The 13,467-nt window shown below is 44.8% G+C and overlaps 1 protein-coding gene across 1 annotated transcript in view; it reads right to left on the bottom strand.

Annotated features, from left to right (window-relative positions):
- Positions 1–10,959, bottom strand: part of LOC122899300 (deleted in malignant brain tumors 1 protein-like) — a 109,497-nt gene extending 98,538 nt beyond the window's left edge. The window contains 2 exon segments of the mRNA XM_044236849.1: positions 10,574–10,871; positions 10,948–10,959. Of these exon segments, the coding sequence (XP_044092784.1) occupies positions 10,574–10,871; positions 10,948–10,959 (310 nt within the window).
- Between the last annotated feature and the right edge of the window lie 2,508 nt (positions 10,960–13,467).

The following is a 13,467-nucleotide window of genomic DNA, read 5'->3' as shown; positions in this document are numbered from 1 at the left end:
AACAACAGATGTTGGCGAGTATGCAGAGAAAGGGGAACCCTCCTACACTGTTGGTGGGAATGCAAGCTGGTGCAGCCGCTCTGGAAAACAGTATGGAGGTCCTTTAAAAAGTTGAAAATAGAGCTACCCTACGACCCAGCAATCGCACTACTGGGTACCTACCCTAAAGATAGAAATGTAGTGATCTGAAGGGGCACGTGCATCCAAATGTTTACAGCAGCAATGTCTTCAATAGCCAAACTACAGAAAGAACCTAGATGTCCATCAACAGATGAATGGATAAAGAAGATGTGGTATGTAAATACACACACACACACACACACAATGGAATATTGTGCAGCCATAAAAAAACCCAAATTCTTGCCATTTACAATGACATGGATGGAACTCGAGGGTATTATGCTAAGCGAAGTAAGTCAGTCAGAGAAAGACAATTATCATATGATCTCACCAATATAAGGAATTTGAGAAATAAGACAGAGGATCATAGGGACAGGGAGGGGAAAATGAAACAAGATGAAACCAGAAAGGGAGACAAACCATAAGAAACTCTTAATGTCAGGAAACAAACTGAGGGTTGCTGGAAGGGAGGGGAGTAGGAGGGTTGGGTGGCTGGGTGATGGACATTGGGGAGGGTATGTGCTATGGTGAATGCTGTGAATCGTGTAAGACTGATGATTCACAGACCTGTACCCCTGAAACAAATAATACATTATATGTTAATAATTTAAAAAACATAGTGAACTGGCAAAATACAGTCCTTTGGACATGATAGAATCTCAGAAGTATTTGCTGATTTGATTGTTTTGAAGAGACTCTGGAGGGAATAGCTTTAATATGTGATGCTATTACATATTACATATGTAATTACATATGTAATACATACATAATTGCATATGTAATATGTACGTATGTAATATGTACCTCTTCGGGGTGCCCACACATCAAGAGCAAGGCAGGATTCCTGGAAGCTGGGGTCCCCTGCCTGTTCAGGGAAGTGGTTCCCAACAACAAGTAAGCAGGAAGGCCATGGTCTCTCTTCTTCTGACCTGCTTTCTCAGCTTATGCTTCCCACAGGAACCAGTGGCATGGTATGTTCTTCCTGGACCATTGGTTAACATTTCTATTAATCTGAGTAAATATACCTTCCCACAGATTTCCAGTGATTGAGAGTAGGACATATATATCTGCATAGCAAAACCAGAGAAATAGGAATACAAGTTTAGTGACTATGTGAACAAGAGAAATTAGCAGAAAAACAACCACCTAACTAATTCAGCCAAAAACTAACTAACAAAACTCTTAGCTAATTATTAGAACTGATTATTTGGCTAAGCTTTGATATTCCTGGAATTTGTTGTTGTTGTTTGTTTGTTTTTTGATATTCCTGGAATTTGAAGGGAGATGGAAATCATGGTGCACAATGGAGTTATTCTTTAAAAAAAAAAGATTTTATTTATTTGACAGAGAGAGATCACAAGTAGGCAGAGAGAGAGGAGGAAGCAGGCTCCCTGCTGAGCAGAGACCCTGATGTGGGGTTCGATCCCAGGACCCTGGGATCATGACCTGAGCCTTAGGTAGAGGCTTTAACCCACAGAGCCACCCAGGTGCCCCACACAATGGAATTATTCTTAATAAATAATTTGTAGGAGGCAGAATTGCCTGATAAGTGATATCTTTCTAAATGAAGTTATTGTCTTTGCTTGAGGGTTACTGAGCAGGTTAGTGACTAATACGTTGCATTCAACACCAGTTTTATAGGAAAGGCAGCATGCTAGTAAGTGTCTATTGTTTGTTTCATTTATTTAGAACCTATTACATGCCAGGAACTGTCCTTGGCTCTGGCATAAACTTGCCAAAATGCCTGCTCTCATAAAAGTCACATTATGGAAAGTGGAGTGGAAAGGGCACATGATGAGCAGGTGAACAAAAGGAAACTAAAGACAATCCCAGATGGTCTAAGTACTATGAAGAGATAAGCAAGAGGTTGATAAAACAGAGCATGACTAAGAGGGAATCTATTTTGGATTGCATATTCAGGGAGAATTCTCTTGAAGGAGTAATGTCTTAGCTGAGACCTGATTACAAGGAGTCAGCTGAGGAAAAATCTGGGAGAAGAGCATTCCAGACAGAGGGAAGAGCCAGTGCAAAGACCCTAAGATGGGTACTACCTTGTCAGTTTCAAGGGATGGTGGAAAAAAAAATCCAAAAGGGAGCACAGCACAAGATGAGGTGTTTTCTCACTGGTCAGAAACATAGACAAGGACTCGATCCTGTCTAGTCTTGCAGGTCCCTGTGAAAGATCTGGACATTTTTCCAAATATAACAGAAAGCCTTTGGAGGGCTTTGAGTTAAGAGGAATGGTCTGATTTATGATTTACCAGCCAGTTCTAGTTTCTGTGCCAGGAACAGATTCCATGTGTGATGGAGAGGAGAGAACGCAGAATACTACTTAGAAAGTCGTTGCAGTAATTTGAGATGCTGAAGTTTTGGAGAATAGTTTTAACAGCGGAGTTGGGAGATGGTAATGGGTTTAACATACATTTCGGAAGTAGAGCCTGAGAAGTTTCTGAGGCACTGGTTGTGTGGAGTGAGGGAAAGCGAACAGGTGGGATGGCCTCTGGTTCAAGAAATTAACTGAGTCGGAAGAATGTGTCTATTTTTAACATCAACCCTCCATGAAAACCAACCAAGGTATCATAATCTAACGGACCAGCAACTGTGCCTCTTGCTAACTTCTTGGCCTTGGGCGAGTTGACTAACTTCTCTATGCTCCAGTTTTCTCACCAAGATAAAGCAGGAATTATAATCATACCTACTTCATAAGGTTGTTGTGAAAATTAAGTAAGTCATGCATGCAAAGTGTTTAGAACTCATTCATTCAAACAGGAGTCAGGACACTGAAGCCTGTGGTTCAAATCCAGACCAGTGCTTATTTTGTAAGTAAATTTTTGGGGAAGGCAGGCACGCCCCCCAGCAGCTTACCAACTGTGCTGGCTGCTGCTTTCATGCAGCAGCAGCAGAGCAGAAACAGAGAAGTGAACATCCAGCCACAAAGCCTCGGAGATTTCCTGTCTGACTCTTACAGTGAAGTTTTCTTGATCCCCGAACGAGAGAATGAAACACTAACTGTGCAGGCCAGAGTCTTAGAGAAATGCCTAGGATATCCTTCGCACTCAATGAAATTTGGCTCTTGTTTTCATTCCATGTACATGACTTCATTTTAACCCAAATGGAGCTCTGTGAAGTGTTTTTATCTCCTTTTTTAAAAAAAGGGAGTGGCTTGCCCAGGGTCATACGAAGCAAGGGGCAGAGATGAACTTAAACTCAAACCTCCTCTTGTAAACCCATTGTCTTTCCCTCATCCCAGGGCCCACTGGGGCTGGTTACAGAGGCTTATCTTGAACCTTTTCCCCCTGGGGTTTACTAGTTTCAGAACTCACCAGTTTCCTAGTACACCGATAAATTCATCTTTTAGGTACAAAATATGTAATATGTTGCTCCCTTCAAGTTTGTTTCAGCAATACCAACCAAAAAACCTTCTGCTTTTAAGCCAAAAGGAAAATTTGCATGAAGAAAGGACAAATACTGCAAATTCAACATGAAAATACTTCCTACCTTGGGGTGCTGGCGGTGATTCCTCTGCATTCTCTGTAGGGAGAGGGGTTGAGAATTCAGTGGCTGTTAACGTGTGGAAGTATTCACTCCCTCCTCCAGTCATAGAAGACACACAGTGGGAAAGAACATACGCTGCAGAGTTGTACAGCTACACAAATAATTTACCAAGGTATTTCCTTAACAATGCTTTTAACTGCAATTCCACTGGGTGAAAAGATCAATACCAGAGAATACATTAAAACCCTCATGACTGAAATGAAAATCAAGCTAAATTTTGTTGAAGGAAGAAAGTGACCCAACCATATTTTCAGTTTAATGGTAGGATCATCTTAATAGCCCAGGAGTGTGCAAATGGCAAATAACGATGGTTAAAATGTGGCAATCCAAACCCTTCCACCATTGTTCCCTTTTTTTCTTTTATGATCTACGTATTGCCTTGCCAGGTACCACATAGAATGAAAAATGGCATGTCAGTAAAACAAAAGCATGCACTTACCCAAAGCAGGCTTGAAGTACTCAGTCTCTGTGAATATGGGGGAGAAGAAAGACTTATGTTGGAAAAGGGAAGTTGTTTCCAGAGATACTTCAATTCAAAATGAATTTTAACATGAAAGAATGGGATTCTTATATATTTTGATTCTCCCTGCCTTAGTTCAGATGATTTTAATGAACCATGTTTGTTAATACAGTATGTCTAACAACACATCTTCACCCAGATGTGCCTGTGCTGTTTCTGCCCTGCAGACTCTATAACACCACTAAGTAACAGGCAGACACTCATCACACACACATGAGATGGGGAGGAACCCAGTGGCTTTGTAGAATAGACTGCTTCGATGGAATTCTAAACCAAAACTCCAACTATGTAATTGAAATAAAACAAAGCCAAGTCAAGGGGGGGAAAAGAGAAATAAAAAATAGATGGAAACAAAGCAACACCCCCCCCCAATATTTTTGCTGTTTGAATTGACTTAACTTGCTAATTACCATAGTGTCATATGAATACAGTCTTTCTGGTTGGGTACAATTGAAATTTTTAGCACGTGACGAAGTTCACTGTTCTAGACTCACTAAGTTTTTTCCTTTATATCCCACTGGCATGAGCATTTATGTCTTCAGCATTGGTAGTATAATACTCATTATACTAGTCATGCATTTGGTGGAAATTATGTCTAGACCAGTTGTTCTCAATCAGAAGCAAGCCCACATGCTCCAAGGGACATTTGACCATGTCTGAAGACATTTTTGGTGGCCAACGCCGGGGGCAGCGGGGTCATTCAGTTGGTTCAGGTGAGGGATAATGCTAGTAGCTCATATACATGGGACAGCCCCTTCCACAAGGAATCATGCGTTCACAAACATCAGTAGTGCTGAGATTGAAAAAAAACTCTGGTCTGGAATGATCACGGTAATTAGTAGTTGCTTGAAGACTTGTGATTAGCAATACATGGCCTGGACTCACCATCAACAGGACAAAACTCTGTGCTATTTCTAATTTATAAACTCCCAGTTTCTTCGCTTTCCTTAGATTGCAAACTTTTAGTGGGAAAAACTACTTTTTATTCCCACAGTGTCCTGAAGAAAGGCAGATGGCTTTCAGTGAGTGATTAATGTCCCTGTTGACTTACATTGTCTTTTATCAGTCATTTTGAAATCTAGTCCTCGTAATAGAACCACTAAGATCTTCCACTATTTTCCTCTATTAAAAAAAACAAATCCATTTCAACATCTTGTGGCTGGAAATTCCCGAGCTCAAGGTGAAGCTCTTGAATTACCAGCGTCTCTTTACTCTCGGCTCATACGTGTGGTCAGAGATGGTCTGTGATTACACAGGGGTAAGCGTCACTAGGGGATTAGCAGAGATGCCACCCGCTTAATGACATGAGCACCCTCGGAGAGAGAGGCGACCATTACCTGAGCAGACGACACTGGCGTCTTCTCCAGGACCACAGTTATGGACAGACCAGTCGGAATGGGGACACTGTCCCAGGAAACTCTCTCTTCCTGTGCAGTCCACATCATCCAGCAGAAACTTGCCCTCTCCTTCGCCAAACTGAGCCTTCACAGGGGCTGCGAGGGCACGGCCACAGTTCAGCTGCCGACACACCACATCAGCTTCATTCATGTCCCAGTGGTCATCGCAAACCCTGCCCCACTGGCCGTGGTAGAAAACCTCCACACGTCCAGAACATCTGCCTGAGCCATTCACCAGTTGCAATTGTGGCCAGTCTTTCAGAGACACAAAAACACTACATGTCAGGAGAAGGAACACATTCTGCATTCGCCCATAACACATATTTGCGGAACAGGCCCCGGGTCATCCCAGGCGGCGCTGCAGATGTCACAGTTCACAGCGCACACCTGGTTTTGCTGTCACAGAGTTTGAAGTCGAATTTGCAGGAACTGGAGGAAGTAATCGCATAAATCCAAAATTAAGTTTTTAGATCTACAACTACGCTAGATGCTAAGAGGCAGAGGGGGAGATGTTTGTAGTGTTTTGAGAGTATATATGGGAGTAGGGGTTCGAGGCTATCTTTTCTAAGAAGTGATTAGGGACCCGGGTCTTGGACAAAGAGTAGGAAGGCGCTTAGTAGACAAAGAAGGGTGGGAGGAGGCAGAGGCTTCCCCAGTTCATTAGAAAATAGCAGAGGCTTATGAGTGAGGTGAACACATAGAGATTCCCCAGATGCAATCATTCTGTGTGTTAGCACATGACCCACCAAACCACATGAAATGAAGAGGTAGAAAACCTTGACTCACCACCGGGGAATGGTGTTAGGATCTCAGCATCTGAGAGACGAGAGAAGAGATGAGGTGTCATTGCCATCCCAAAGACTCCACCCAAGTTTACGGGGAGCGTCGCATGGACATGGTGGGCTCACGGGGCAGACACTGAGCTAAGGGCGACCTCATGGAGTAGATGTTGAGGTATGGGTATAACTTGGGGACTGGATTCAACAGGTTCGTTCTGATCAGTGGCACGTGAAATGTGATTGAGTATTTGGGCAGCGCAGAGTCACTCACACATTGTTCTTTTAAACTGGATCCCTTGTGGGAACATGCCTCTGCCAGAAAGACAGAAGGGTCAGGTGCTTATAGGAGTGTACGCCTCTGGCTTATAAAGAGACTTCTAAGGAAGGAAGGTGTTTTAGGGTTCAAGTTAACCAGAAACAGTGAGCTTTTCTCCATTTATTTTTGAATTTGCTGAAAATCTGAAGTTAGGTTTTTTAAAAATACAATTTCAGTTCAGCTGTAACTTTGAATGATAGTTTATTAAATTATGTTTGTATCCTTACTCCATAACTATCTGAAATACATTTAGGCAATGAGAACAAAACAGTTTGGGCAGAAAAGGCTTCTTCTATGCCATAGATAAAGCAGAGAAGCTATCTTTTCCCCCCCTTTCCTTTGTTGGGCTCTTTTGATTAAATTCATTATTTGTCTTCTGCCCTCCCCCAATTCTACATGGGTTGTATTATAAAATCAGAAGATTGGGGACATTTGGGGACGTTCCCTTAAAGATATACTGCAGTATGATTCTTACCAAAAGCTCCTGAAGTTTCATGTTCATATTCTATGAGAAAGAAAAGAAAGTTGTATAAAATGAGTCTTTTATGAAAGAGGACAAACACTGGAATGCCCTGTGCTTGCTGGATGGATCGGCTGTTCTCCCCCTGCTATGATCCTAGTGAGAGTTCAGCCTGGAATTCGTGCTCTATGTGGTTATTCCAAAAAGGAAGTTTGGAAGGAAAGACCTTTATGCTATTTTCAATATTCGTTGAAAAGCAGAACTCTGAAAAAGAGTTCAGACATCTTGGTCTGAACTCTATGCTCAGGAATAGCCCAGTACACTCAACTAAGGTTGGTTTGTTTAAGGGTCCTCCCTGACCTTGGGGGTGGGAACACCTGCAGGCCAGACAGGTACATCTTAGGTGACCACCGTTACCTTCTGTGGAGGATTTTAAACACTTGTTTTCATATTGTGATGAATATGATTGTATTGTAACTTGGAGATAAATCTCAAAGTGACTCTTGAAGATAAATGGTTTCCAAAGGAGTCTGTGCTCAGGGCAGGCTACCCTGGCTGTGATGTTTGGGGCATTTGTTTGAAGAACATGGGAGCTCATTAACACGTGGACATTCATTCCCTCGTCATATGGTCAATCGCTCATTTCCCCAGGTGACATTCAGTTTTGATGATGTTGGAAGGTGGTTCTGGAGGTTCTGGTTTAAATAAATTAGGGTGGTTCTACTCAAGGGCACACGTGCGCATGCCGGGCTTGGGGCACGTGCATGGGTGAGGGGCTTAAAATATGAGGGAAGAGCGAGGCAGAGTTGTCTCAGAGCAGCAAGACAACTTGGAACATTTGCCAGTTTTGCCTGGAGTCAGGGCGCTTTCCAGCATGCAGCGTACTTAGTGAAGGGGACATCACCAGAGGTGGAGTACAGAGGCCTGGATATTTGCCATGTGACTTTGGCCAAGGTACTTGACCTTGACTTAACCTTGTCACTGAGCCTCAGTTTACCTATTTATGAAACAAGGATCATGAAACAAGCCTGCTTGAATTGTGTGAGGATGAAATGGTGTAACAGAGGGAAGGTGCTTGGAAAACTGGAAACTGCTCCGTGCCCCGACAGGGTTCACACTTTGAGACAGCCTCTCAGGCAAACTATTAAGTGACTCAGTGTACTCAGATTTGGAATACCTTACATGCTAAGGTTATAATAAAGAGCCAATAAATCTGTCAAAATATCATATTTGAAAGAAATTAGATTTTCTTTCCCCCCAAATGATAAACTCAAACAACTTTAATCAGTAGATTAATTAGAGGAAATTAATGGAAAAAATCTGGATTGAGGTTAACGCTCGAGGAAGGAACTATTAACACCTTTGCTTTTATTAGTAAAGCAATAATTAATTCACCATCAGTTCATTATTAATACATACCTATTAAAACAAACAAAATCAACTGCACATGCTTGATTCCAGAGTAGAGTTTAAGAAACAGCACTATTGATATTTTGGGCTAGAAAATTCTTCGTGGTGGAGGGCTGACCTGTGTGTTGTAGGACGTTTAGTGTCCCTCACTTCTAAGATGCCAGTACCACCCCCTAGTGGTCACAGTCAAATGTCTCTTGACATTGACAAAAGTCCCCTGGAGAACAAAATCATCCCCAGGTGAGACCAACCGTTTAAAACTATACTTAAAAAGTGTTTTTAAAATTGCCTGAAGTCAGATTCTTTTTTAAAAAACTTTATTTATTTCTTTGATAAAGAGATAGAGAGAGAGCCAGTATGAGCAGGGGGAAGGGCAGGGGGAGAGGGAGAAGCAAACTGCCTGCTGAGCAGGGAGCCTGACTCAGGGCTCAGTCTCAGGACCTTGAGATCATGACCTGAGCCAAAGGCAAACACTTAACCAACTGAGCCACCCAGGCGTCTCCTGAAGTCAGATTCTTATGATAATTTGCTAACTAGACTGTTCTCAGACCCATCCTCCCCTCAAGGGGCCGTACCCAAGGACTTGTAGCCTAAGAGACTGGCTGAGTCCTCCTGCAACTTTCTATGCTGCCTGGAGTGCCCAGATGAGGCAAAGATGACACCCGGTCAACTCTGTGTGTCCCGGGGACTCACAGGAAGCTCACAAAGTGGGTTCTAGGGGTTCAGGAAGAGGGGCTGGGGCTGCCTTTCCCCTGCAAGGCAGGAAGAAGCCTTGGGAATGTTGATTTTATGGACTGAAATTCTCTTCTACCCATTTAACTAGCTCTCAAGACAGAGTCACCTGCAGTGGGAAAGGTCCCAGCAGGGCAGGTTCTGGTCCCCACCACCACCAAGTGAGGGGAGTCTGCTGCTCTGTGACAGAAGCTGGCACGTGGAATAGTCTAGAAGTCAATCCCATGGGACAGGGACGTTGTGTTCAATGCTGGATAGCCAAGCCTTCTGCAAATTTTCTGAATGCATGAGTGCTTGGCTCTTGGCTAGTTGATAGTGGTTTAGAATCTGTTTTCTGGCATGCCAGGTTTGGAAGGATGATCTGGGGAAGGGGGAGTGGTCTCCTCCAACTCTGCGATATTTGGCAGCTAAGGATCAAGGAGGGAGCTGCCACTGGCTCCTGACCCCTGAACTTGCCCCATCATGCAGAGATGGCTTATTAGAAACATGGTCACTTGGTCTCTAGGAGATAGAGGTCCTCAAAAAGCAGAGCTATCTGCTAGCATCATTGGCTAGGAAGTGGCATGTGAAGGATCAGAATTAATAGGTGTCTTCCCTCATAGTTGGGGGGGGTGGGAGTGGGAGGGAGGAAATCCATTGTTTGAGGTGCTTCTATTATTAATATGATTATTTCCATTGTGTTAAAGTAGAAGTAATGTGCAAAAACACAAATTAAGAGGAAGGGGAGGCATGGGGGACACATCTATTAAGGATGTTTGATGCCCCTGCTATTAATCAGGGTCCCCCACTCGGAGCTCTAATGCTCTGCTGTTGGCTGTTGCTGTCTTGAAATTCTTAAGTAATTTCTGAGAAAGGAGACCCATATTTTCATTTTGCACTGGGACCTGCAATGATGTAGTCCATCCTGTGACTGGACTAAGCCTTTTCGATTCAAACCTAGAGATTTTTTTTGTAATATGCTGACCTTGGCTTCTCAAATAGACACAAAAATTGGGGGGTTAGATTTGGGTGTCTCTGTGGGTTAAGCCTCTGCCTTCAGCTCAGGTCACAATCCCGGGGTCCTGGGATCAAGCCCCATGTCGGGTTCTCTGCTCAGTGAGGAGTCTTTTTCTCCCCTTCCCTCCGTGTGCTCTCTCTCGCTCTCAAATCAATCAATCAATCAATCATGCAATCTTTAAAAAAAAAAAAGATTAGGGTGTCTGGCTGTGTTGGGAAGATACTGAGGACATGACTGAGGGGGGGAAATGGCAGTTCAAGTCCCAGAGAAGAGAGGAAGGCATTTACCCAGGCAGGTGACACCGGCGTCTTCCCCATGCTCACAGTTGTGGATGAACCAGCCGGCGTGGGAGCACTGCCCCAGATTGGCCTCAGTCCCCGAGCACTGCACATCGTCCAGAAGGATGGGGCCTGAGCCCTGGCCATAGTGGGCCTCTCCCGGGGCGGAGACGGCTGTCCCGCAGCCCAGCTGCCGACACACCACCTGTGCTTCCTTCTTGTCCCAAAAGTCGTCACACACAGTGTGCCATATGCCTTCAAAGTATACCTCGACACGGCCCGAACACCTGCCAGAGCCTTCCACGAGCTGCACAGCAAGCCAGTCTTTGGGAGAGAGTCAGTCCCCCCACCCGAAGTGTTGGTGGAGTCACCACGTTCCTCACCAGCGACCTCATCCTGACATTGAACCTATTCATGGAGGGCCACCGGGGCTCCAGGCACCGGCTTAAGTCCTTCACAACAGACATCTTTTAGAGGCTCACAACTACCTTGTGGGGTATTATTGTCCCCATCTTACCATGGAGGAAACCGGGTACAGCTTCCTGGGTGTCCCATCAGGGAGGGCAGCAGGGGACCCCTAGCTCATTCTGACTGCTCCCCAGGGTCCTCTGTACATCTCTGAAGGGCCCTCCTGTTGGGGGGGGGGTGTCAACCATGGGAGGGCTGTGTAGCGGGACATCTGGCTTTGCTTTGGTCTTTTCAGAAGCACTTCATTCTGGATCCTCCCTTCTGGTCTGGCAAGAACATCTACATCTTAGGTAGGAACTCTCCAAGTCTGGGCTCCTTGATAGTTCAGCTTAAGAAATATCTCCTGGATGCTTGGACCGTTTTCACCGTGTCACTCTTATTGTCAGTGCCAAGTTGAGCTTGCTGGGGGAAAACAACTGTGCAAGAAGCACCCACACTGCTGGACTCCCCAGGAAGCTGCAGCCCGACCAGTGCACACCCACACTTGAACTCTCTGAGCATTTGCCAGGCATCGCTCGCTGGCATTCCCAATGCTCGGGGCGGGAAGGGCTTACTGGGACACGGAGGTGCACGGCTGCTCTGGCTTTGCTGCTGCACTGTGTATTCACTGTATACAGCTACTGTGTAGCTGTATTCACTAGCTACACAATTTGTGTAGGTCCGCCCACCTCCCATTTCTCATCTGCAAATGCTGGGGAATGTGATAAGGGCACAGGCCTCAAGGGAGATCAATGAACCAAAAGCATCTGAATTGCCCTGCGCAGAGGGAGCACCTAGGAGCTGGCAATTGTCACTTTCTACCCTCACCCACTGTCACCAGAGAGCTGAGGAGGCTGATGGGATCTCCCAGGGCTGGCTGCTGACACCTGGCCATTCCCTGCACCCCCCCCACCCCCCCGCCGCCTGCTCCTTGTGTCCCAGAGGCAGCAGAGCAGGGCTTCTCAAAGCCTGGTCTTCACACACCCTGCATTATTAGAATCTCTCGAGAGGTTTGCTTAAGATCAGACTCCTGGAGTGTACCCCATGTCTCTGAGGGAACCTGGGATTTTTCCCATTCTGCAAGCTCTGGGGGTTGATTTTGGCTTATCCCAACATTTAAGAGCACTTGAGAGAGGGACCTTTAAGTCAGTCTCTCATGTGTCAGAACCATGAAATTAGATAAAGACCCCTGTCTTGTGAAACAGAAATAGAAATGGGACTCCTTTATTTTCAGGGATGAGCTACTCATGCAACCCCAGGGCCATTCACAGCTTCTCCATGTCCCTACAACCCTGGACGGGCCACCCACCCTTGGCCCTGCTTCCTCCAAGCCAAGGGGATAGGCCAGCTCTGACTCACCATCCAGCTGCCCCGGAGGCAAGCCTTGCACGGTGCTTCTTTTAGAATGTCCTTTCCTTAGGCTTTCTGTGGGTCCTCTGATGTCCCTCCTGGAGCAACCTGAGAAATACAGCTAGGTTAGAATCTGGATGTTCAGCCCAGGGAGAGAGAAAACAGCCTCCCCAGAGGGAGACCTGACAGGGCCTAGCATCAGATAGCATCTGCCCCAGCCCCATCCCAAACTCTCGGATGCACAGGTTCAGCAGAGAGAACCTGAGAACCCAAGACTCTGAATGTTTACCAACCCAATCGGTTCTGTCGTGCTGTGGAGTTTGAGAACCTATGTTCTGGAATCACTTTTCCTTAAGCTCTTGTCTTGAGGTATACTGGGTCTTATCACTTCCTTTTAATCAGATAAGTATTTATACTGGTAATTCCAAGTTTTCGCCAGCCAGTACACATTATCAGACGTCCTCAGCTATCTGTACTTAATCTCGAAGCATTTGCTTTTCTTTTCTTTTTTAAAGATTTTATTTATTTATTTGAAAGCAGGAGAGAGAGAAAGCACAAGCGGGGGGAGGGGCAGAGGGAGAAGCAGACTCTCTGCTGTGTAGGGATCCCCAACACAGGACCCTGAGATCATGACCTGAACTGAAAGCAGATGCTTAACTGACTGAGCCACCCATGTGACCCTGCCTTTTAGTTTTAAACTGATGTTTTCTAGTATCTCCTGAGTTCATCTTTTTAAAACAATTTCCCTCCTTTTTTCTTTTCTTTTTTTTTTTTTTTTGCTTTTTACTTATTTTTCTATTTTTATTTTTCTCACTTCTTTTTCCTTTGGAAGGGTATTTAATTAATATTTATTAATTATTTTATGTGTTTGACTTTGTCTTTTAAAGTAGATTTGCTAAGGGATGAGATGTTTGGGTGCTGCTCTGCATAAACCCAGCTGTCCATTATTTCCTGGCCCCTAAGTTTTTTGGGCTGGTCATGATAACTTTAATCTAAGCATTGCCTTCGAGCAAACAAATAGGTGATATCCTCCAGAGCACCCCCTTGGGTGAATTTTGCACTGTGAGCCCTGTGCCCTTCCACTCCCCTCTTCTTTCAGCCGTTAT

This window comes from Neovison vison, chromosome 2, assembly GCF_020171115.1.
Source record: "Neovison vison isolate M4711 chromosome 2, ASM_NN_V1, whole genome shotgun sequence".
NCBI classification, from domain to species: Eukaryota; Metazoa; Chordata; class Mammalia; order Carnivora; family Mustelidae; genus Neogale; species Neogale vison.
Note: the sequence above shows the minus strand (reverse complement) of the source record. Positions and strands in the feature narration are given on the sequence as shown.